Here is a 27599-nt window from a genome sequence, read left to right as displayed (position 1 = left end):
AAGGGCAAAATCTGCATCACTGGTGTTAGGGTATATATTGCAAAATCAGTATGTGTTATCGGTTATCACATTTTGCCTTCCGTTAATGAGGTAGGCCCAATAGAAACATTTTAGCAATTCAAAGTGTGTGTGAGCATTTCCATGTGAATAACTTTTAACTTGCAAAAAATATAAATGTATCTATTACGTACATTTAAAGTTACTCAGAGTTTTGCCCTACAATCTTAAATACTGAAAAATGTCTTTATTATACGTATAGATAAAGCAGACAATTGACTATTGCAGAGTTGGCACCTTTTATTATGAGCTCTTTTGAGCACCACGAAGATTTTATGAGTTAATGCATATCTAAGCATATCCAAATTTTAGTACAGTTGAATTTTGCCAGACAAGAAAGAGGGAGAGAAAGAAAGTAATATTCGCTTGTTGCTTACAATGGTTATTTAATTGTATTTGCCTTGGTTGCGGCTTTCAATTACAAGTACTCATGTAGTAAAATGTTGATGGAAAAGAGGAAATTAAATGCGGACGTCTGTGGTTTATTAATCGGATTCCAGTTTTGTCAACTGGCATTTTACCAGAATTTCCTTGGCAGCTTTTAGCGTTTCGCAGATGGCAACCGTGGTGTTGTGTTGAGCTCTGGCTGGAACCAAAACAAACGTTCAGCAGTTGTTGTCAAGGTCGGCAGAGTGCAGGAACAGCTGTGCGCATTGTAGTTGCATACTTGAAGTTTTCTTGATTATTAGAAGATATCAAAATAGCGATGACTACTCCAACTCAAGTAGTAAGTAGATTAGATACAATTACTCATTTTACTTTCATCACAAACTGATAAAAAAATACATTGTTTACCCGAAAATAACTTTCGGAAGTGCGAATCATACATAACCTATGTATGCTACGTTTGTTTTCTTTGCACTAGGCCTGCTTATAACTAAAATCATGATTATCTCGGTGCATGAAAATTATAACGTTGCGTCATTATGAAATCTCATTTGGTGTTTTAATTCGTTTCGATGCTATATGTGAGTAAAACAAAAGCTATAATATTAATTACTTAACAAAAGTAATTTATTTGCAGCAGTACTTGAGGAAGAGATCAAACGAATTTATGAATACAATAGTTAAAACTTTTAAGCATAAATATACTAATGGCCCACCGATATCGATCTGAGTGTACTCCAATTAAATTGTTGATACAAGAGTTTTATTCGTCTCTTATTTCTCAATGTAGACGTATAAATTTGACTGACTTGTAAAATTTCTGGGGTCAGATTAAGCAGATGTGAGCCAGACCTAACCTGACCTAACAATAGTTATCTTTTCGCTTTACGTAACTAACTACGTAAGAATATCAAAGGTCAGAAATGACATTTTGAAGACACGAGTAAACTAAAATATCCTGGCTTACATCTACAGAGTAACTTTCTTTCTGATCAAGCGCGATTAGAAAACTTAGGCATATGTGATGAACTACTATGATTTTATTATTATTATTATTATTCAGAAATAAATGTGTGGATGAAAGAACAGAATTAGCTATTCCAATATATTAGAAAGAAAAATTTGTAATGGCGGATTAATAGCTGTAACATTATTTAAAAATAACTTATTAAGTTTCTTTATTAGAAATTCAGTGTATTCCTACCGCAAATGGCATTTCATACTTATTGCGATGTTTATATCATTCCGCTGACAGACGTGACTAATAAATCACGTGAAGTATGCTTCGTTCGTAGCCCAGAAGGTCGTTCGTTCGCGTTGACAAAGACAATGAAATGCTGCCGATGATGTTATGTATTTTTGTTTTCATATCTCTGTGGGTGAATATTCTATTGCAATCAATATAATATTTTGTTACAAGCTTCGTTTATATGTTTCCGTATGAAACTGATGTTTATTCTGTGGTTCTAAAATTAGCCTTGCACTTTGTAAGATTGCTATATAATCACTGTTAGGACTGTGGGCTTGCGTGAAAGTGCTTTCCTTAAGAAGTTACTAATTACCACACAGAAAGCGTATTCCTATGTTTTATACATTTACTCTATGATAATACTTAAAGTTATTGCTTCAAATAATATTCCTTCGAAAGGTGAAATTATAGGTACCCGAATATGCATATGACGTGAACTTATATTTTGAAAACTGACCCGTGGTCCCTCGTGACAGATTTGTTTTGAATTATCAACTGCTATACTTAAAGGAAAATTCATTCATTTTTTTTCCCAATCTTATAAACGTATCTTGTTACATTTGCTGGAAACTAAAGAACTTGGATAAACAAAAATGTGTAAAGTGAACTTTAAAGAGAGCAATAACATTTTCTCTTTGTTCTTTCCTAACTGTAGTGTATCGTCACAACTAACTGTAAAGTACACTGAAAAAATTAAATGAAATCTTTGAGTTTTACGTCCCACGTTTATGCCGGTTAGGCTAAAGGAGACGGTGATGATGAGTAGTGAATGAAATGGTGGAATGAAGATAGTGGGAGGAAACGGGAGAGCCCCGAGAAAACCCACGCACACGGTGTTTGTCCACCACAAAGTTCACGTGGCTGGGATCGACCCCGTGACCCCAAGCACCAGAGGTGAACGCTCTACCACTGTAAAGTACACTGAATTCACACCACTAACATCATCATCTGTCGCAGACCCGTAGGCACGGGGTGGGCAGAACGGGCTAATCCTTCTCCACTGGTTTAGTGCCTAGCATGTGTGCCTTTGGTGCATGTGGTCTCGGGTTCGATTTCCTTTGGGGGAGCACAAAGGGCATAATCAAAGGACGTTAACCTAAAAATTTCATTTTATTTTCTCAGCTATCCCTTCTCCACGAACCTTTGAGTTGTTTTTATAGATGGATGTGTGATCAAAAATGTAAAGCAAACTCAATGTGGCCCCACTCGCAAAAAAGAAAAATTCTCTTGGTTCCGTGACTTAGTGTTCTGTTTACGGGCCTGACCTCCCGTCAATATGTAGTTGAAGCATTCTGATTTTTATTTTATTAATCTTTTACTCTTTTATTCAGCTTAACATTTAGAACAGCGTCTGTCACTCTTTTCAATTGTGGGTCCGACATCGAAAAATATCGAAGTTTACAGGGCCCAGAGGTACAGTATTAAGATTAAGAAAAATACTGTTACTCCATAAGTCAGTTGGGGACACAGTGGCTTATTGATAGAGCGCTTATCTCTGGTGCGGTGGGCCCCTGGTTCAATCCCCAGCGAAGTAAGTTTGTCCCCATCGTACCCATGGGTTTTCTCGGGGTTTCCCCACACGGCTGCAGTGACTCAGTGGTAGAGCGTTCACTTCTGGTGCGCGGGGTCCCTGATTCAATCTTAGCTCCCGCCAAGTGGAATTTGTGGTGAACACACACCGTGTGCGTGGGTTTTCTCGGAGTTCTACTATTCATTCCACCATTGTATTCATTTCTTATCATCACCGTCTCCTTTAGCCTTGCCATAATGGGACGTAAATCTTAAAGATTTCATTTCGTTTCCTCCCACTTTATCATTCCACCAATTCCATCATTATTCAGTTGGCGTAGTCATGGTTTCCCTTAGCCCACAAGGCATAATCGTGGGATGTTTGATTTTTTTTCCCGTAAGTTCCGAAATTTAAAATCAAACCAACTTTTTAAAAATTTATATTTATGGAACGAATGTTGAATTTACCATTTCCTTCTCTCTCTCTCCCCAGCCCCCGCCAAGTGAACCTTGTGGTGGACAAACACCGTGTGCGTGGGTTTTCTCGGGGTTCTCCCGTTTCCTCCCACTTTCTTCATTCCACAATTTCATTCATTACTCATCATCACCGTCTCCTTTAGCCTAACCGGCATAACCGTGGGACGTAAAACTCAAAGATTTCATTTCATTTTTTTTCATTTTTCCTTCTCTCTCTTATAAGCCTGCTAACAATGAAACATATTTAACGTCCTACTGTTATACACTTTATATCAAAAGGAATCGGGCGAGTAATGAAAGAGAATGATTATTAAGTAATTGGTGGAACGAGGATGTAGAAGGAAACAGGAGAACCCTAATTCGTTTCCGCTACAAACGCTCATTGTGTGGGACCGAACAAGGGACTCTTTGCGTCAAGCGTGAGTGCTCTAGCACTGAGACACCGTGCTCCTTGTCTTAAGTCTGGCGTGTTGGAATCATAATCTGAAAGTTCATTTAAGCTTATTTTTGTATTTGGTTTTTACTTCAATCCTAGAACATCTTATTTCATACAGAGTTATTTAATGCTATCATCTGAGTTATAAAATAAAATGAAATGAGATCTTTGAGTTTAACGTTCAACGATTATGCCTGTTAGGCTAAGGGAAACGGATGATAAAGACAAGTGAATGATAATGGAATAATTAGTGGAATGAAATGGTGGGAGGAAACGGGAGTACCACGAGAAAACCTACGAACACAATGTCGTCCACCACAAACTTACGTGGCCGGGGATCGAACCATGGAGCCTCCGTGCCCCCTCCTCCCCCCAGTCAGAGTTATAATGCAGAAATAAGATTAGGGAAGGAACTTTGGATGATGGATGACCTAAAGCCACCACAAGTAAATAGAATCTCTGTAGTAGCAGTTGTATTATTGGCATGAACTGTGCTCAGGGGTGTTACTTGTAAAAAGCAGAGGGAGTCATTTGCTCCCCTGAGTTTGAGAGGTCAATACTTCTTAATCGATTATATTCTACGATATTTTCTTTTTCTTAAAAAAAAAACACGTAATACAAAGAGTATAACTGGCCATCATAATTGATTTAAAGCAGCTGTTAAAAAAAAAAAAAAAAACTGGTTTAAACCAAAAAACGAAAAATTTTAGTAAAAGTGTAAGTGTTCATAAAATGTTGATGAACACACATTTGTGAGTTATCAGTTTCACTCCCGTATATTATTCGTATTATACAAAAGCAACTTTTTATATAAGTGTATGAATGTTTCTTTTGTGATTTTTTTTTATAGTTTGTTATGCAATTGCAATCAAAAGAAAATTCTAAATATTGTTTCGTTTTTAAATAATGTTTATTATTGATAAAATACATCGAATTGCCGTACTTTTTTTTGGAGGGGGGTCATACAAACCCCATGAGAGACATTTATTGAAATCAGAAGTATCTTTGGTACCTATTATGTATAAATGGACCAGAGCCAAAGCGAACTAAAATAATTCGTATCCTTATTCACTTTCCTTACTGATATGCAAATTAAGTCATTGTATTTCATTAACTTGGACTAATAAAGGTCGTAGTGAACTAATCTCGACTAAATTAGTTCTGTAGTCTGCCGTATTTTGAAATTGTCCATATGTAAATGTGTATAATGGTTTCACTTGTGCAACTGTTTATCTTTTTGTTCTTCTGAAATGAAAGATTAGTACAACATATTTTTATCAGGAGTCCTTCGTGAGCGAGTCGGCAGACGTATTGCATAGTCAATTAGTCCCGGCTTCGAGTTTAAATGGAGGACAATTTCTCTCGGATGTAAGCCGAGAAGCTGTTTGGATTCCACTTTAGGCTTATGTGAATCTTCCAACATAACGCGAGTGTTGCGTAATAACACCAAGGCGAAACCAACTTGTTTCTGTCCATATGTGATATAAATACATAGAGCAAACTATTTAAAAAAAAAAAAAAAAACTGGTTTAAACAAAAAAAACGCGTTTTTTATTTTTTCTGTAAAAACCATGGTTTTTGCCAACCCTGTTTTTAGGTGAAAAAGAAAAATGTATTTTAGTCTTTTTGTTATGAAGACCCTTCTGTAGGGTATAGCCTGGATAACAGATCCAAGAGGTTCCGCGTAGCGTAGTCGTTAACGCAAGCGGTTCCGGATTAAGTTCCTGGAGGAGGCACTCGAGCGAAAATATGTAAGCTTTGTAGGCCAGCCACTCCGAGTGAGATTTTCCTGAGTTTTCCTCATTCACACAAGCCAGATGTCGGGATGGGACCTAACTTACGGGTCCCAGTTCCTTCTTTCTTCCCCGCTTCCCTTCATAGTCTGCGCGCTGAGAGACGTCAAATGTTACGGGATTAAGTCCATAAATCCTGGTAATGGCCAGAAGTATATATATATATAAATATAAAAATAAGCAATCAGAGGTGAGTTGAACTCAGATGCTCCAGGCGTGCAATGCTGTGGAACACAGCCTCCATTGCCAAGCCGAGCCTGGCAATGGCCGAGAGTAATTTTTATCCCTCAGATGATGATCTACTTGACCACCAAATTCGATGCATATCCGGCCAATAGTTACCGAGAAATAATGTCTCGCATAAAATATGTGCGTCCTTCTGAAGTAAAACTACAACTAGACCCTATAAGCTGCAGTATGCACACGCTGGGAGCTAATTAAAGATAACGGGGCGATTTCCAGAAAAATGCAGATTTCATAGATTTACTTTTGAATGTTCATATGTCAGGCCCTAATTAGCCCAGGCTCATCAAACGAGAAGCAGAATATGCAGAAAGATCAAGTTCATGAAATTTATGACCACTGGTAAGGAGAATTGCCCCCAGATAAGGTTCTCATTAGGATCATGAAGATGGGACATATAATATTGTAATGTTAGTACGTCTGTTACTTTTCACGATACCTCTTGAACGGATGCGAAACTTCGAATTCTTTTTTTAGCAATAAGTATGATTCAATCCAAGAAGTAAGAGTGAAATTTTAGTCAGGTAGTCCGCACCCTTTCCAACATGTCAGAGGTAAAAAGCACCATTGTTAAAATTTTGTAGGGGTATATTAGCTCATAGATACATATCTCGAATTTTTGATATTGTTATTTTACCTTCCGAAAAATTCAGCGGTCGGGTACATTATGGCCAAAATTTTAGGACTGTAAAATTTGTTTAATCTTTGACATCTGAGAGGTATGTATGTTTCAACCTCGGGTATGTCTTACAACCTTTATATATATGGATAGATGCTGTGCCTATTTAGAATAGTCATTACAGAATACATTTTTCCACGGTACGTGACGTTTGGACGCGGACGTGTGGGCCCCGCCGTTTGGGCGCGAGTTAAATTAAAAAGTCATTATGTTAGGCGCGCTGAGTACTAAGTTCGAATCAAGATATCACAAGATGTCTACTGTAGTGGAAGTCCTTGAATTGTACTAGATTTTGTTTTACATACTAGAAATACTGGGATTTCAAAATTCTGAAAACTGAATTAACAATTAAATTTTGTAAAAAAAAAAAAAAAAAAGTTGTGTGGTTTTTCTTTGATAAGTTTTCAAGCCAAAGGTAAGTAGACCAGATTAGATATGATTGACTGCATTACATACATAGTGAGCCTATTCCATTAAAAAAAAAAAAATAAGAAAAAAACTTAAAGCAGGCCTTCTACTGTAGTTATGCAATAAGTGTGAATGTCAAACACATTTCTAGTGGCTAAATGACCAATATATGTATACCTATTATTTTTCACTTGGAAATCGTTCTTTTTTTTCCTTTCGACACTTGCTTTAATGTAGATTAAATACTTACAATGGGACGAAAAAAAAAGTGTGTTAAGTTTTGATTTTTATATTGGAATGTTAATAAAAAAAAAAAAAAGTGATACCAGAAATACAGCATACTGCAGTTCCTAAACTCAATGTCTTAGACACCCTGTATTAACATCTTTCCCTCAACTCGATTAGGATTTTAGATTTCTAGGCTCTCGGCATCTAAGGCCATTTAGCCCGTCACGTTTGAGGGAGCACACTATCCGGGGAAAGGGAAGGAAGGAAGCTGCCTGGACCTATAAATTAGGTACCACCCCGGCATTTGCCTGGTGTGAACGAGGAAAACCTCATTCAGGGTAGCCGGCCTGAAAGAGCGTGTTACACTTTTTCGACCGAATGCCCCCATCGGGAATCGAACCCGGGACCGCTCGCACCGAAGGCGAGAGGGTTAGCGACTACGCTACGCGGAGCCACTTCCCTCAATTCGAGTGTGCGGAAATCTTCTATTGGTAGTTCTTTATTGGACTTAAGGAAGAGAAGAGTTTGACAAACGTAATACGAAAGAAAACAAATTTTAATATTCATAAGTATGTAATTATTAACTTTTTTCTAAAAATACAAAAATTAAATCAATATGTTTTAATTAACATTAAGAAAATTATTAACAGTTCGTATGATTCCTTCATTTCCTAGCTTTCTTATATAATACAAAAATTATATCAGAAGAACAAGAATCGTGAACAAGCGAAAAATATATCCATGACGAGGTTAGGCAACAAATGCCACAAACGCATTAAACTATTTAATTTAGATGAATAAATAAGATAGAGATAGAAAATAGATAGATAAATGAGGTGAGATAAAGATAGAAGTGTAGGAAATGTATATATATATCTTGATTCGCGCTTTATTTTTCAGTGCCTAGTTTACTTTATATGTCGTAAATTATGATTTTTACTATGTACCCCGCGCCCAAACGTCTAGTGCCTAAACGACTTTGCGCCCAAACGTCCTGTCCCGTTTTCCCATCAGTTAACGTTTATTAAATTTTATTTCCCGCTTTTTACGCCTAGTCACGTCGATCTTTAGGGTTAAGCCACGGATGCAAATAAGCAACAAAATTTTACTAGCCTAAGAAAAAAGCTACTAGCCCGAATCTCACAATAGAAATCATTTACTTACTTTCGGTATGCTATTAAATATTCGCCCGCACTGATGAACCACTCGCCCCAGGCGAGTGCTTATTTGCATCCCTGGGTTAAACCAAGATGATATCGCATAAATGAAAGGACCGGTCATGACAGTGAAATCAACCATGTTCTTGTACTTCTATAGCTAAGGTATTTCGTAGGTGAGACACTCGTGATTTGTGCGCTACTAAGCAAACACCCCGCAGATTTGTTTCTAGTACCCATAAAATAATAGTGGGAGCTCCTCCGTGGCTAAGCGGTTAGCGTACGCGCCTTTGGCGTGGGAGACCCGGGTTCGGTTCCCGATGGGAGCTCATGTGGTTCGGATTCCACGTTAATCAGTAGGTCCACGTCTCATATAGCCTCGCTGCTGAACGGGATGTTAAACTCAACTCGACTCAACTCAACAACAAAATAATAGTGGGATTTACGAGTTCTTATTTAGTTTCAGGGACGTTGAAATAATACACGAAAATCAATGGGCTCTTAAAGCAACTCAGTTGTCAGGAACAGTGTTGTCAGATTGGGCTACAAGTAAGTTTGGATTGGGCGATATTTTTTTAAGTGCCCTCGCTATCAAAATTTCAAATTGAGCTAGACTCTACTTTTGGGCTACTTACTTTATTATTTTTTATATGAAAGAAAAAATTATTGATTTTATATAATAAAATAAAAATTTTGTTTGGTGAATATTCTATTCATAACGAACAATAATTTTAGTAAACCTAACATGTTCGATACTAGTTAAATTCTTGTTTTGTTAGTTTTAATTTCCAGATCAGACAACTTTTGTGAGTTTGTGCTGTTGCAGTATCACTGACCGTGTTGCTGTCTCAGTTAATGATGACTAGGCCTAATATCAGTAGTTGAACGGAGCTGAGTAAACGTGAACATCAATTTAATTGCATTACTGTATTATTGGGGCCGGATCCAGGATTCTCTGAGGGGGGTGCGCCAATAACTACCAGTACATTTGAATTAAATTTGAGTTTTTTTAAATGCCTTTGGGCATCTGTGATGTGAATGAGAAATTGCTTTGAAAATGCTGTCTGCTCTCGATGATTTTTTCCCCTTCAATCTTCAGAAAGTTGACTTAAACTATTGATTTTGCAAAACTCACTGCTAGCTTCTCGCTTCAGGTAGTGTACATTTACAACGAGTGAGGGGGTGCACGTGCACCTTGCAACCCTCTAAATCCGGCCCTGTGTATTATCCATATTAACATAATGAGTAAGTGAAGTTACAACAAAAACTTTCAAAAATTTGTGATTTCCAGATAAATATTTAGCAAATGAATTAAAGAAGTGGGAAATATCAGTGAAAAAGCATACTATAAGCGTTGTGAAGTGTATTTAAGAACCTATAAAACTGACTTAAGTAAACATGTCTCTTTGAAAAACAAAAAGGTTGCCATTATATTGTCACCGTGTGTAGGGACGTACGCAGGGGGTGGGTCCTGGGGTTCCGGACCCCCCGAATTTCGATTTTAGTGTATATGTAGCCTAATTTTAGAGGCAATTTTAGGAATTTTAGTACAAAATACCCTCATATTGAGTTTGGACCCTCCCCAAAATAAATTCCTGCGTACGCTACTGACCGTGTGCTTAGTTCACTCCACACTGCAGTTCTACTGCTCTTGATTTAGTATGAAGTTTGTCCTAACACACCACCGCCAACAGTCCTAAACTGCGGTCGCCGTCTGACTGTTGCCAATCCAGACATCTGACGTTTTGAACTCCTGGCATTTCTACTAAATCGATAATAATACTAATAATATATATATAATTATTAAGAGAAAAGTGTATAGCTACAAATATATATATATATATATATATATATATATATATATATATATATATATATGTGTGTGTGTGTGTGTGTGTGTGTGTTTGGGCTACAAATAGTTCAAATCCTCTACTTTTAGAGCACAACTAAGCTTCTTTTTGATCTTAGGATCTGGCAACAGTGGTCGGGTTAAGAATTACCTATGAATTTCCTTGAAACCTAAATATCCCTTTTTGCGAAGATTAGGTCCTGACTGTGATATACATTGATGGAGGGTCTTTGAGTAGAATGGGAAGGAGTCAAATCAATATGTGTTATGGGGTTGACGCCTTTGTAGCATTATAGACCAAAACAATTGTTCCTTGTCATTTATATTATTGATTTTGTCATTACGTTTCGAGATAATGCTGATTTGTAACTTTGCAATTCTTTATTATGGGAAATCAAGGTTACTGGACTTCCCTATGACAATGACTTAAATAGGGTTTTATTGTATGTTCGAAAGTACGAAGTTTAGTATATGACAGATCGAAGAAAAAATATTAAGATAATGGCAGATACTTATAATTAATATTTCTTTTTCACCTTTGATGTTAACAAGATGCATATCGTGATAAAATAGATAACAACAGGCGAAACGTTAAGCTCTTTTCATATTTCGTGGCTGAGTTCCGATAAAAGTTACTTGAGACATTTTATACATTATGAATGTATAATGAAAGTAAAATTGATGGAATGATTGTACGAACACAATGAAGAAGAACGTTTATTAACGCTTAAAGATACGCAAGCCATTATACGGAGGCACGGTGGCTCAGTAGTAGAGCGTTCACCTCCGGTGCTTGGGGTCCCGGGTTCGATCCCAGCTCGCGCCGTGTGGACTTTGTGGTGGATAATCACCGTGCTCGTGAGTTTTCTCGGGGTTCTCTCTTTTCCTCCCACCCACTTTCTTCGTTCCACTATTTCATTCATTTCTCATAATCACAGTCTCCTTTAGCCTAACCGGCATAATCGTGGGACGTAAAGAAGATTTCATTTTTTTTTTTTTTTTTGCAAGCCATTATACGTATACTGGAATAATAAATATGGTTTCAATGTTGTTGTGTTACACCCTTCGTGAACCTCTCGTGACGCAAAAGGATTCTGATAAGTTTTAGATAAAATTAAGAAAAAATTCAGGGCATAAATTTACGAAACTTAGTGAAATGAGACTTGACGAAATGTACGAGACGAGGTAACCATATTTCTCGTTTCGTGAGAAACATTACATGCGAAGAACAGTCATTCTGCTAGTGTGCTTATAATTTGTTTCAGATTCTACGGCAAGAGCCATGTCATCAATAAAACGAAAATGCTTCATTCTCCACTCTGTATGGTTGTGCACAACACAAGACAGAAACAGGGGTACACGGTGGATCAGTGGTACAGCGCTGACCTCTGGTGCGTGGGGTCGATCCTCGGCCACAAGCTCGGACTGACCAGAGCAGGAGGACAGGGATTCCTGCCGGGCCCTCTCCATATATACAGGGTGTTAATGAACTATGCCGATTCCCCACATCAAAATAAGAAAAAAAGTTCATATGGATCTATGGCGAAAAGTGCATAGTTTCAGAGCTAGGGCTGTCCAAAATCGCGAAAAAACCAAATTTCAAGAGACCCTATTTCGAATTCGGGAAACTATGGATGGTGGTCCTTAGTGTAAAGGAAATCATGCATACGCATACCAAAAATTCACATTTCATTAATGTTCAAGGGTGTACAGAGTATTCCCTGCAGGGTGAACTTTCCAGAGATGCCATCAACCGAATTTTGAGATATGCTCTGACTTTATGATTGGTCCAAAGTAGGCAACGGTAAGTCTTGATAGCAATGAACACGGAACCCTTTGGCTCGATGTCGGAAGTGTTAAGAATAGTCAGCAGCACGGTCTCTCGTACTCGGGAAAACGCATGCTGCGATGATTCCTTTCACGCTTATAAATGAACAAAACGTGAAATATACCGTGAAGAAATACATCGGATCACATGTTATTCTGTATACAAGGAAACATGGAGCTGCCTTTCCTAAGATTTCCGACTTCCCTCCGAGGCACTGGATATCCATTATTGTCAAGGCTTACCTCTTCCCTACTTTGGTCCCTCCTTGAAACAGGGTATATCTGAAAACTCGAAGGCTCAACTATCGAAATATCTTATGTGTCCTTTGAGTCTGCCAAAAGTGCCATAATATGATTCAGTAATATGTCTTATATACTTCAATACTTATAATAAACTATATGCCTGTGTGTTAGTAACAGCTTTCGGTTTCCTAGAGACATATAGACTATAAATAAAATTTGGTACATGTATATATTAGGAGACAATATAAAATCTTAAAATGTTTCAACGTTGGAGGCTTTTATGCATCCACTGAAACAACATTCATGAAGGCAGCTATTTCATCTTTGTGTTATAACTATTCATAATACTCGATCTGTGAGTATTAGCTCTAATTTCAGGTTATATTGATAATTTTTCAATTAGCATTTTATCAAACTCCATTGGAGATAGACTGTCATTACAATAAGCAGAATAAAAAAATAAGATGAAACTTAGTATACCTTGTGAGGTTCCTACATGCTACTTGGGAAGGGAACATGAGATCCTCCAAGTAAGGCTCCTGCCGGGGCTCTATACCCCCCAGTCGGAGACTGCCCAGTGGACTTGAAGCTATAAGTCGCAGACAATAGATTTTATTGCCCCCTTAATTGCTTTATTACCTAACGACTTTCGATGTCAATATGGCCGTGTCGGCCTTGGGGATGTTTTAGGGGGAGGTGGTTTTATTACCCTGTTTGTTAGGTGGTTAGACGGGTTCCTGGAAAAGGTTGAGTGTTAGGAGGGATGGAGTAGTTTCTAGAAGAGAGGTTGAAGGACATGATTGTGATAGGGTTGTTTCTAACAGCTATGTTGTGATCAAATTAATTATTCTTTTATTTGTATTTTCTTAATAAATTAATTGGAACAATTGTACTGGTTCGCTTGCTAAGCAAGCTCCTTATTTATTGGATCGTTTGCTAAAGCACACTCTGCTTATTTATTGGATCGTTTGCTGTGCAAACTCCTTATTTATTGGATCGTATGCTAAAGCATACTCCATAGAACAATCTCTGATTGTGATTATATTATGTTTTTCCCAAATCGTATGCTAAAGCATACTCCATAGAACAATCTCTGATTGTGATTATATTAATTAATTCTCTTAATAAATTAATCGGAACATCTTATTTTACGGATTGCTTGCTAAGCAAGCTCCTTATTTATTGGATCGCTTCATTAGAAGCTTATTATAAAATTATTATGTTCGAACAATATGTGAGCATACTAGAAACGCTCGTTGTTAAATTTGATTGTGATTATATTAATTAATTCGATCATTTGCATAGCAACTTGTATTTTGATGAATCGTATGCTAAAGCATACTCGTTGTTAAATTTGATTGTGATCATATTAAAATGGTGGAGGGAATAAACTTTATTCATGCGGGACTTTTTAATTTGACGGATCGTATTTTTATTTCTCGAACAGTGTGTGAGCATACTAGAAATTTCGTGTATAGAATATGTATATTGCGGTATGATAAGCATTGCTGGTACATATACAGAGCGTTGTTTTCGTACGTCTTTCGCTGCTGAACTTAAGACATGAACTGAACTTTTCGCGCGCTTTTTGGAAACTCGTTGGGCAAGAGGGAAAGATGGCGTTGTTGGGTAACAGGTGCGTGTTAAAACATGAAGACAAATACAAAGGAAAACCGACGACACGTTTAGTACACATCACAGAGTGCCGACAGAGTAATAAAAACAAGTTTGGCGCCAGGGTAGGTGAATACAAGACATTGTCGGCGAAGAATACAAAGAAGATTGAGGTTGTGGCTCGTAAACATGTTGAATCATGCCCCTATGCTAATTGGTAATAGAAAAGAAGTTTTGCGCGGTGAATGATGAACACGTGATTACCTTGTGGCTATGAAAATACTTTAAATACGAGTCATAGCGGAAAATATATATAGAGACACCATGCATCTCTTTGAGAAAGAAGAACACTACGAGGTTAACACCGAAGCAATATCCGATGCTGAAACAGAAATATACGAATCATCGTCAGATGAAGAATATGATTTTGATGCAATAGATTCACCAGTGCTAACAACAGTTTCACCAACACCACCGTCATCTCCAGCAGTATTATCAAGAACATCACGATTTTGGGGTTTAGATTGCTGTTGTAATAGTCAAAAGGTGGACCGTGAATGTATAAAGAAGGCTATTGAAAAATGGGATTTCAACGATACATTAATATGCGATGGATGTAGAGAAGGAGCCCCTCATGATTTTGCGCATGATTGTATGAATGTACACCCAGAGTCATTGGAAACCCGTGCATGGAGTATTATTGCAAGTCCTAGTGTTGAAGAAGATGTGTTTTACTTGTATGCAAACACCCATATTATTGGAATATTAACAAGAGAAAAATTCTATGAAACGTATGTGGAATTATTAAGTGATACAGACTATCTTCCGGAATTACTGGACATTTTCATAAGAAAAGACAAACGGAAAGCGAATATTTCAGATTGAAAAAAAAATGTATTCGAATAGAGTTAGTGTTTCATGTGTGTTATGCAGTGATGAAAACATTAATGTGAACTGTGTATTAAAAACTATAAAAGTATACTTACGTAACACCAATCCAATTGAATGCATGGAATGCAAGTTAAATCTTCCTCATGATTGTACTCATCTTCATAATACTGGAACATTTGCAACGAAGTACTTATCTCTTGATAAAACTCTTAGTGAACTTTTTGAAGTTTTTGAACAAGAACATAGTGAAATCTCATTTATATGGTTTATGCGTAAAATTTGTGATCTTTTAAAAAATACAGAATTTGTTGGACAGATTATTCCGTTTTTCATTTATCACACAAATGAAATTTCACCATGTGTAAATCAATATATTATCGATATTCAAGGTTTTAAAATGTCTGATAATGAATTTATCATTCGTGAGTTTTGTTTAACTGCATGCGATGATACAGTAAATTTCCATTGCTTGGTAAAATCACCAATAGATTATAATTTATTATCATTAGGATGTCAAAAACAAATTGATTGGTTAACTTTAAATTTACATGGTTTGAAATGGAATAGCAAAACTGGATATACTGTATCGTGCATACGAAACCTTGTATATCAATTATGTTCAAAGAATTCATCCTTTTATTGTAAAGGTTTAGAGAAATCTCTTTGGATTAAAAGAATATTTGCATTAGATAATGTGATTGATTTAGAAACAAAACATTGTCCACCATTAAGTGAATTATGTGGAAACACATTTAATGATTATTGTAATTTTCATACAAATATTGTAAAGAAATCAGGATGTGCATATCGTAATGCACCACAGTTGAATTATTGGTGGAAATATGAAAGATCAACAGCATTAACTAATGCATTATCAAGATTGTAATGTTTTTTCTTAGGAATTGTAAATAAAATGCAGGGATGTAAGTTTAAAAAAAAATTATTGAAAATTTAAGAAAAAAAAATTGTATATATGATAAAAAAAATAAAAAAAATTGTAAACATATAATAATAAAAAAATAAAAAAAATTATTTCTGTTTTCTTTTTTAAAAAAATTTGTTCACATGTTTATAAACGATATCATCATTCTTTTTCAAATTTTTCTTGTTAAACATTTTTAAACACTTTTGAAATGATTGAGTGCGGATAATATGATGCAAAAAGAACACAAAATACCCGCACAACACAGAATTATCATGTTGATATTGATGATTATTCGTAAAGTACATTTTAGTATTTTTCGACAAAAAGTTTTTTATTTCTTTGGGAATGTCCATAGCAAGACTGTCAAAGTAGTACCCATGTTTTTTCTTATTGATGTACACTGCGACCCAGTGGGAACCAGCAGAATCAGATGTATCAAGATTAATCACAAGTGCAGCAGGAGGTTCTACCGTTACAGGAAGTCTGTCAATAGGGTAAATTCCAGTAACACTTGCACCAGTCACTTTATCACTTAGTAACACTTTTAACAATTCGTCACTATACATGATGAAGATTATTATTTTTAATTGTAGTAGGTATGTAACTATCACTGTTATTCACATGTAAGACATAGTCATACACTTTTACATATTCACTATACAGTAATGCTTCATGAACACTGCACCTATATTGTCCGAAACGATGCTTATTATGTGCACACCGATGAACGTGAAAACTTAATGCAGTATACTTTGGACAGTTTATTTCTTCTAAATTTGTAACTTCTCTTTGAAGAATTTCTTGAAGAAAACACTTTCTATTTATTCCGTAGGTGTATATTGTTGTAGTATTTGAACAATATGATTGAAGTATTTCCTTAAGATGGGAATATTCTACATCGCCTTCGTGCCAGGTAATGCCATACACATTCTCACCTAGATATTTGTTTGTACTTACGATCGGCTCAGCTAACTTATTTAAAGGAAATGGTGGTTTAAAAATCCAATTTTGGAAAAAGGGAACGTCAGGATTTACAATGGCTAATTCTTTTACAATAAAGTCATCTTCGTTATCATGATACGCCGAGAAGTGTACAACAACCCTCATCCTACTCAACTGAATAAATTAGAAGGTGTTATCGGTATAAATATTTCTATCTTTGTCTACTTGTGCTAAAGAATCGAATTGTGCGTACACAATGCATGTAACAGGTTCAGTTAAAGTTTCTGAAAATGATACTTTTAAATTTACAGGGGAATCGCGTACCACATCCCACGTGTTGTCGTCTAAAGTTCCTGTTGGAGATAGAATAAAAGCATACAGAGCATATCCGTTTGGATACTCATCAAGAGTAACAGTATGTGAATAATTTTGATAATATATACCAGTACCTGAAATCAAAGTATAGTAACTTAGAAGGTATAAATTGTTATTAAAATCAGGAGTGAGGGGGTTGGGAGGAAATGATTTTGAGCCGACTTGTAATTGCAATTTGTTAACGTTAAAGTTTCGAAATTCAAAGGGATTAAGATGTGATTTCCCATTGAAGGCTGTGTTGGAGATGAAACCAATAACCAGGCCTTTAGGAACATTACCCAGGAAAAGATTATCAATGTTGTAAGACTTTACTTGTGCAGGTATAGTATAAGATCTTGTCTCCACTCTCGTCAGAGGTAACTTGGCTGTTTCCGAACCCATTCGTGTATTTAATTGCATAGCTAAATCTGCAGCTACATCAATACGTCGTACATGAAGAATAACTTCCTCAAGTGCAACTTTATAACTTGTATTTTCAGGAGACATTAAGCAAAAATTATCTTTACTACGATGTAGTTTTACACGTAAACTTACTTTGTTAGGAAGCATACGATCTAAACTTACAATATCAGTATGAAGACGTCCATACATTTCAAAAGATTTACTATTTTTCACCTTATTAGCACGTTTTTGAAAACCAGCATTTGTATTATCTAATTTATTAAAATTTTTTGCAGTATCTTTATGCCACAACCCACATGCTAAATGTGTTTGAGAAGCATCATAAGAATAATTTAATAATGTTTCAATGTATGCACGATAAGGATAAGATCCTGATGAAGAACTAATTAATTTATCATTTAATGAAATATCAATTTGACTAAATAAAGAATGTAAGAAATTATTTACTGGTGCAACAGTATCATCATTAGCTAAAGTTGTACCATCAGCTTTAGTAATTTTACAACGTACATAAAGATATAGATATGCAGGATGAATAAATTCCCCTGTTTCTCCTGGAATAACAAATTCAATAGGTCCTTCTGAGGTTAATGTGGAAATAGGACGATATTCAGCATTTGTAGTTGCTTCAATAGCTGTTTGTGTCATTGGTATAGAAAAGAAATCAAATTCATTGGTACAACATTCAAAACTACTTGAATTTAGGAGCGCCATTATGAAAAGATGTCGTGTATATGTTTACGTTTTGTTGGTGGTCCAAACTTTACAATTGCAGGAGCTTTCCTCTTGCGTGACCGTCTCTTGCCGTTACCAGTTAGCAACTGTCCAACTTTATTAATTGCTTTTGTCTTTAAACTATTACCAGCTTCTTTTACACGCGCACGAACAGATTCTTTAAATGGTCGATTTTCTAATACATCACCCGCAACTTGCATACCGGTTTGTAACGCCTGACGTCCTACAGTTTTTGCACCTTGTTTAAGAAATGGTAAAGCAAAACGAAATAATCCTTTAAAGAAACTACCTATACCATGTCCCCTTTGATATACAGGTCCTGAAAAATATGGTATTCCGCGCCCACGGTGGTAAGTAACACGTCTTGCTCTCATCTTTTTCCTATAATTATTATTTAGCAGATGCAGGAGAGCGTTTAAAATGTAGTGTTACGGTCAGTGTCCCAGAACGAAATGGCAAATTTCGCCCTGCATGATCTTTTAATAGTATTTCAATTGTGTTAAAACAAAATTTTGCAAGTGGCATATAATGAATATCTTCAAAGGTAATTGTTTGAACTTTTCCGTATTTAATATCAGAGATTGTTGCTATACGTAATAATGGTGCTTTTGTATAACCTAAAAATTGATATTGTATAATATCTGTATATATAAAAATTTGATGTGGATATCCGATATCTACATATGGTTGTTTGAATCCACGAGATTCTTTAACAAGATCTGATTTTTCAGAAAAACCTAATTGTAAAGCTAATGTAGGCGACAATGTAACTGATTCTACACGTTCATCACATTCAACATGCACAACATTTGAAAAACTAAATTCTATAAAACTTGATATTGCGTTTAATTCCTCTAGTAAATGATGAATGGATGGATAATATCCAACAAGAATTTTACTTTTCATAGGTTCTGCATTTTTAAATTTGTACCATATAACATTTTCACCATCGGTAACATTATAACATGTTAATGGAATATGTACTTCACTTAATCCTACATACCAATCGGATTCTGATAAACGAATATTATTTTTTAATTGATTAATAAAATGTGTTGGACTATTTGTAGGATATACATCTGCACTAGCATTTGAAACTAGTGTAATGTAAAAACTATCATCAATACTTTCAGAAATCATTTTCGTTTAAAGTGAAGTGTTAGGTTTGAAGTTCCAAAACGAAATGGTAATTTTATCCCGTGTTCATCTTTTAAGTTTACTTCTATCGTATCAAAATATTTCTTTTCAACTTTAACATAATGTGGTGAGTGAAACACAAAAGATTTTACATGACCGTGTTGTACATTATATACACTAAGTTTTCGAAATAATGGTCCTATATTTTGTTGTTGTTTTACAATATCAATGCAAACATTAATTGTATTGGGAATATTATAATCTAAATCACATGGAAATTTTCCACGTGCTAATATTAAATCAACATTTCTAACTTTTGTGTATACAACTTTTTTAACATCATACGTATTTTCATTAATAAATCCGAAAATGTGTTGTAATCCTGGTGTAACACCAATCATACATTGATCTTCTAATTTCAAAGAATGTTTAATAACAATTTGATTTTTATTTTTTAAATAGTGTAACATACGAGCATTTTCAGGAATTAATTGTAGAATAGATTCAATTGATGAATAATATCCAGGTGTAATTGGAACATGGTGGCGTTCAACTTTACCATCGATAACACTAGTAATTATAATTTCTTCATTTTCACCAACATTGTAAAAACTCCACGGAATATTAATTTGTGTTAATGCAACACCCCATTCCCCATCACGTAAATCAATAGGTTGTGCCAATTTAACTCGAAATGATGATGTATTATTATCAAAAAGATTGCTACTTGCATTTGAAGGAAGAGTAACGTAAAAGTCGTGTGTAAAGTTCGAATTCATTTTGCAGACTGAATAGAATCTGATCTAATCCACGAATTCATACTTGATGGATATCCTAACCATTTTACATACATCCACCCATTTTTACGTTTCAATACTTTTTCAATAAGATATGTTTTCTTTGAATTTATAATTACTTTTTGTAATTCTTCTGCATAAAATATTCCTTTAATTTCCTCACCGTTCCAATCTTTTAATTTGTAAGTGACAGGATCTGACTTTATACATTTGTCAACAATAAATATTTCTTGTGACCATTTAGGTAAATATCCTTTTTCTAATTTATGTTTATACTTACTAACACGAACATAATCACCCGAACTAAATTTACAAGTTATATTTTTCTTATTCTTTTTATTTCCGTATAATGTTTCCCACACCTGATTCACATTGGAATCATTTACTTGTGCAGGTGCCATTTTAATACTTGAATGGTATGAATGATTATAATTTTTTACAATTTGATCTAATACATTAATATAACGATAAGTATTCTTTGCAGTAAAATAACGATACAGTCTTTCTTTTAATGTACGTATAAAGCGTTCTGCTAACGCACACTTAATTTCGGAATGAACACTATAATGATTAATTTCATATTCTTTAAACAATTGTTTTACATGTCGATTATAAAATTCACCACCTAAATCTGTTTGTACGTTAAACACAGGTAACTTGAAATTTTTAAAAATTTTTGTTATTGCTTTTACCATTTCAGGACCTTTCTTTGTTTTTAACGGAACACAATATGCATAACGTGAAAAAATGTCAATACAGCATAATATATATTTATAATTATTATTATACTTTGCAATATTTTGCATATCTGCTAAATCCATTTGTAATGTTTCATTTGGTGCACTAACATAATACTTTTTACGTTCAAAAACTTTACGAGCTGGTGCATGTAATGTATAAGCATCTTGAGAAGCTAACCATTTTTTAATTTTCTTTTTAGATAACTTTGTTTTGCGTTGTAATGTTTGTATACTTGATAAAGAATCAGGATTTGAATAATCATAATATATTTTTGATAATTTTGTCATTTTACATACTATATTCTTTCCAATGTTTAAATAAATTAGCTACTACTGCAGGACTAGGAGATTTTCTTACTTTACGAATACGTTGTCGTCTACTACTACTACTTTTCACTTTTGATGCTGGCGTGCTAATAGGTGTACCAATAAATTCTTTAGGAACATTAAGATCTTCTAATAAATTTTTAAATTCATGAATACCTATAGGATTTCTTGAATATTTTCTTGTACGAACAACATCATTTACTAAATCTATAATATTTGAACCTGGTATTGTTTTTTCATGAATACGTACTGTACCAGACTTATCCCACTGAATTTTATTACAACTTGTCAACTGTTTTAATAATAGATCTGTTTTCCTACGAAGTGTTTTCGGTACTGATTGTAAAATGTCTGATACAAATGGTAAAATAGAAGTATTGCTATCTTGTTTGGAAGTTGATGATGATGATGATTTTTCTTCTTCTTCTTGAATGATAGGTAAAGTAATAGGTTTATGTGAAGAAGATGTATACTGTAAATAACGATGCAAAGCTTGTTGATATAATTTCCACTTTTGTTGTACACTAAGATCACGACGTTTTAAGATGTTATTCATTTCTTCATCTAAACGTGATTGATGTGAATCTATGGATTTAAGATTCGATTGAATTTCATGTACAGCATTTTCAGGAACTAAAATCATTTTACGTAATTCTGACATATTTAACGACTAAAAATACTGCTTCCCACTGCTGCAAGAAGTGGTCCCAAGATTAACGGTAAAAGAGCACCACCTTTCTGTAGTAACAACTTTTTCTTTTTATTCAATGCAGTACGTTGCTGAGATAGAGCACGTAAGATCTTTTTATGTCTACGTAAACGTTGCTTCTGACGAGAATTTAAAGGGATGTTTCCTTTTATTGTGTTCTTAGCTACTTGAGATATTGTTCTTATTAAATCCCGTGAAGCATTTTGTAAAATTTGTTTTCGTTTGGTATTCTTGCATTTGCACAGCGCACGGAGCGTGCTGTAGTGTTGTTTCACCTTCAACATCTTGATGTAGACTAAACAAAAATTTCTGTATGCATGTCTTTTACGTTAGCGTACACATACATGATTTCATTCGGAAAAATATTTGTACGTATTCGCAATGCATCGTTTGTTTTTTGTGTCAAGTCAAATAATAAATAAGTGTGAGGCTCTCGTGTTACTTCTTCGAACACACGACTTCTTTACTATACCGAGGCATAATTTGCCTTGCTAAATATTGTATTTGTAATTTATCACGTGGATTTTTAAATACTATAATATAATGTGCATTTAAACTAATATCACGTGCATGTCTTCCTTTTAGAAATAAATTTTGAATAATAAATATTACAGTTAACTTTTTGTGATGTGCATACTTTGTAAATAAATTAGCAACATCACCATTAGTTTCTGACATTAAATCATCAAGTATTAATAATGAATTTTCTTTGATTTCAAAATTATTCATGTCAGGTATTCCCTCTACAAAACGTATTTTTGCATTTGCATCTAATTTTGGTATTACTGCACCATAACACCAAACAATATCATTAAACTTTATACTAAACATTTGATCATGTTCATTAAGTAAACGATTTACAAAACAAGTTTTACCAGCCCTTGAAGGACCAGCGATTAAAATAGTAGAGGGATGTTGAAACTTTAACATCTTGTAATCAAATGAATGCATACAATAGAGACTCTGCTTTATATACACACTCACACTCACACATTGAATATCAAGTTTCCAAGGGAATTTTAATATTTTCACAATCATTGATTGTTCGGAGTATACATAGTAATGAAATGGATAAAAAAATCACTGGGATATAAGACTAAAGCTGAAGTGACTAGTTTATACATTGTTTGCACAGCAAACGAAAATATAAAAAGAATAAAATAAATTAAGAATAAATTAAATAAATTAAGAATAAATTAAATAAATTAGGAATAAATTAAGAATAAATTAAAAAAATAAATATTTTTACAATCGATGATGGTTCGGGGTTTCATTACACGAAAGAGACACTCATACAGGTCACATTCACTCATTCGTGGGCCTATAACCGTAAGGTACACTTGCACGTTTTCGTATTGGTTCATCGTCGGTTATGTCAGGTTCGTCAATCCGTTTTCGTTTTTTGTTGACCTCACGGTGTGTCTTTGTCTCTCTACAGCTAAAGATACGGAACCCCGGTCTACGAACGATGTTATTTGGGTTTTCTATTACTGTGGACTCTAATTGTCCAGACACTAATTTATAGAAACTCTCAAAGTTAATTTTCTGAGAGGTCTTATCATTTAGTGTTATCCCCCTAATTTTGTATATATGCCGAACATCCCCTTGGGCATTTGTTAGCCGCATAGCATAATTTTTACAGCCAAGACCAATAAAGGTTGTAAACTCCCAACCTTCAGGAATTTCATTCGTCAGATCACCCAAATAGTTTCCGAGCGGTAACAAGGGTTCCTCATCTTTTTTCTGTAAGTACATGATACTGTCAGTGTCACAGTAGATTACTCTGTCAGGTCCTACAGTCGTCAGTAGTTCGTAAAGTCTAAGTCTAGCCCACGAAGTAATAAATGCGGCTAGTATCACATTGGAAAACTCCAACGGAACGTTTTCATTTTCAATGTCTCTGTACGTGAGAATGAGATGGTCATCATCAATTGGCACCACACTTTGAATTTCATACCTTGCCGTAGTTAAATATCTAAGAAAGGTAACCTCATCACTAACGATTATACTCTGCGACATGTCTGTGCGTTGCCCCCACTTTCCATACAATGGATTGAGGTATAGCTTCGCACACTGCCTCAATCCCGGGTTCATCCTAATATTGTCATAATTTAATCGTATGCCTTCATGGGCATAATATTCATCGATATATTTTTGTTTGTCTTCTTCAGTGGTGCAGTAAGCAGGAAAACCAGAGGCTTCCTGCTTCATCTGAAGGAAGGAATTCACGTAGGCCCCTCCTGAATTTCCCTCTTCAGGATCTAAAAGTTCAAATTCCCATATCTCATGTATATCGATTATTTTGTAACCTTTTTTAAGAGCAAGGTGTAACTCTGGTGTACAAAATGTTCCTGTGAGAGCACACTCAGCATCGCTATGGGTACATTCGTTAGTGTTTTCTTCTTCCATGCATGTGCGGCAAAGGCCGAAAAGTAATCGACCTCCCGCAACGTATGGTAAGATCGGAAAGTAGAGGTCCTTTGGAGGAACGATTGTGCATTTGACTACACCGTGAATACTTTCCAACCCTGGAAAGTCCGGTCCCGTTTGAATCTTAGGTGATTTAACCGGCATAGGTTTACGTGCCATCACCCAAGGGTATAACGATGTTACATCGGCGTAGGAAATTCGCTCATCACTCGCACAATTGACGTAGGAACGAAAGACCTCCGTGCGACCACCGTTGTAACAGTTCTTAGGAATAAGAAAATCAGGTAGATTAGTACAACGTTCTTGAACAAACTTTTGCACTTTCTTATCCGTCTTTACCTTATTGTCCCATATTTCGTATAGGTTTACACCTATACTTTTCAGGTACCTACGGCGGCGCATGGTTTGCTCATATCGTTTCTCCATCGTATTGTACGAGTCCTGGGCATCGTGCAAAACCGCGTCACGGTTAAAGGGGAAGCAAAGGCGGCAGGCATGGAAATAACACCCGTAAAAGTCGAAGGCAGCGTTGAGTCCTTCGTGCCATCCATCGACCTTGTACCTACCAATATACTTTTCCCCACCTCTCCTAGCATGCTGGATTTCTATCCCTAATTGGTCTTCCATATACATAAGCCATTGCATAGCTTTTGTACTATACTTGGTCTTATGATGAAATCCCAACGCGGGAATGATAGGAATAGTATTTTCCGGTAAGTGCAAGGTGCGATATGTCCGCATTGCAAGACTTGCAATGGTAGATGATGTTATGAAACATTGCAAACCCTCCGTTTTCTCTTCGATGATAGCGCTAAACTTAATGACCGCTTCTGTTAGAATTCTAACATCGTTCTCACAATAAGCCAGCATATCCCTCTGCAGGTTAAACTCCTCGCCACTTTCCGCACGTTCTTGGTGCTAGGCTTCCAGTTGTTTTCTTTCTTCTGTGCTTCGACCTTCAGGATCATAGTACTCAATCGGAGGGTAGGGACCAACATAATTTTGATTTTCTTCAGTATTGAATAAATATGGGAAATCTCCCTTCTTTAAATTTTGACTAAGGCCTAACGTTTTTGGTAATTTGGATAATTTAGCACCAATAAAAAGGAAAGAGTCGCGGAAAAAGATACAATTACCTATACTGATATTAAAAATCTTTTGACCCTGAATAAGAACACTAGGTACAATATGCTGGTCTTCTATTAGAGTTCTAAGACAGAAGAGACCATCGTAGCGACTACCATTATGGGCGATTGCCACGATCTTCTGAAAGACAGGACGCTCCACTAACACATGGTTAATAAAAGCCGTCATTGTCTTAAAAGAAAACGAACGATTTCCAACATTGTCACCGCACGTTTTACAAGGCTCATCAATACCTTTTCTTATACAGGCGTGACAAACATGACGACAGCACACCAGTACAACTTCGTGTTCCCTTTCACCGCGATCATTCGGTGCCTTCAACATCGTCTCTACATCATAGGTGATGTACAATCCGCGGCAAAAAACCTGCAACATGAAGATGTAAGTTTATTGTGAAACTACGCCTAACAGCACAGGGAATGAATAAAAGGTCTAAGTGGGACGAATCACGCCAGGATATACCTCGGCCTCCTCCCGTGCACACTTATTTTGGAGCAAAAGACTTCGTCATTTCACAATAAACTTATATGCTCATGTTGCAGATTTTTTGCCGCGGATTGTACATAAACCTTTTCGTATGAACAGGTCGCTGTCTCTGAACAAAACATGTATGGTTTGTATCAACATATGCGCGGCACGTTGAACAATAATGTTCACCACACATGTGATCAGATTTTCGCCCTCTCTTATCAAAGATGACACCGCAATTGATGCAGAGCTTTACATTATCACATACAGACCTAGCCGATTTATTACGTGTCACATGATTATTAAAGCATTCACCTTCAGCAAACTCTCTATTGCATGCATTGCATTTAATTTTGTTTGCGGTATAGTCCCGTTCGTGAGTATGTTCGCAATAAGTACAACGAGTTTTACACTTGTGTGCACGTGACCTTTCATCATAAGCTTCCAAACAATAATAACAATACTTTCGTGCCTTGAGGAAAGTTCTAATGTTACGAATAGGTTCGAAATGACCAATAGTGTTACCTCTTCGATAAAGGATAAAAATCTTATTTTCTGCCGGTTCTCCCGGGTAACGTACTATATATTCCCGGTTATTCTTTTCATGCTCATAAACTACGATTTGATATTCCCCTTTCAAATATGCTTGAAAGAGGTCCAGATCTGAAAAGTCACAACCTTGCTTACTTTCAGCGTTAACCCCTGCCATCTCGCAGAGAACTTCTGCTTTAAGAAGCCATGTATCTTGGCTTCTTGTTCTTAAATTATACAAATCATGTTTTGTACCGTGGAGCTTTACTTGCCCCCATACAATGGCCAAAGGGAGACAGTAAATATTTCTATTTTCAATACGAATTAATCGTTTTTCTAAGTAATCTTGGTATTTTGCATATTTGTCAACGGCACTCGTTGTATTATTTCTTCCCTGACCATGCATACTCTCAGCGATATGGAATCGAAACAATAGTTCTTGCCCCAAAAGGAACACTTCATTCGAATTTAATACACGTTCGATTGAAGTGAGGACTGTCCTAGCAGAGAAATTGCCCTTTCTTCTAAACGGAACGTACACTGGTTTGTTGTTGGTACTATTACTACTCTCTATGTATAAGCCAATGTAGTCCGAGGGGCGTGCATTGGAGATCACATGTTCCAACGCAAAATTAACTAAGCTTTCGATATAAGCCTCTGGGTTATTAATATTCCTTTCATCACCCACAGGTCTGACGGCAATTTCATGTCCCGTAAGATGGAACTTACGAAACCTTTGTCTGCTTTCTCTTACAACTTCGAAATTACTATTTCTTTGATTATCCCCGCCATTATTATTATCACTACCACTACCACCTGTACTACCACTATTAGGACTACTAGTAGTACCAGTTGTACTATTGTTGTTTATGTTGCCATGTCCAACCA

At 35.7% G+C, this 27599-nt stretch overlaps 1 protein-coding gene across 1 annotated transcript in view; it reads left to right on the top strand.

Moving 5' to 3' along the window:
* Positions 1-381: 381 nt before the first annotated feature.
* The window catches only part of LOC145676910 (lysoplasmalogenase TMEM86A-like), a 124088-nt gene continuing 96870 nt past the window's right edge, over positions 382-27599 (top strand). Inside the window, exon 1 of the mRNA XM_081747678.1 lies at positions 382-784. Within this exon, the coding sequence (XP_081603804.1) occupies positions 764-784 (21 nt within the window). The 5' untranslated portion in view covers positions 382-763. The remainder of the gene's footprint in view (positions 785-27599) is intronic.

Source organism: Thermobia domestica, unplaced genomic scaffold, assembly GCF_964235325.1.
Source record: "Thermobia domestica unplaced genomic scaffold, izTheDome1.hap1.1 HAP1_SCAFFOLD_468, whole genome shotgun sequence".
Classification (NCBI taxonomy): domain Eukaryota; kingdom Metazoa; phylum Arthropoda; class Insecta; order Zygentoma; family Lepismatidae; genus Thermobia; species Thermobia domestica.
Note: the sequence above shows the minus strand (reverse complement) of the source record. Positions and strands in the feature narration are given on the sequence as shown.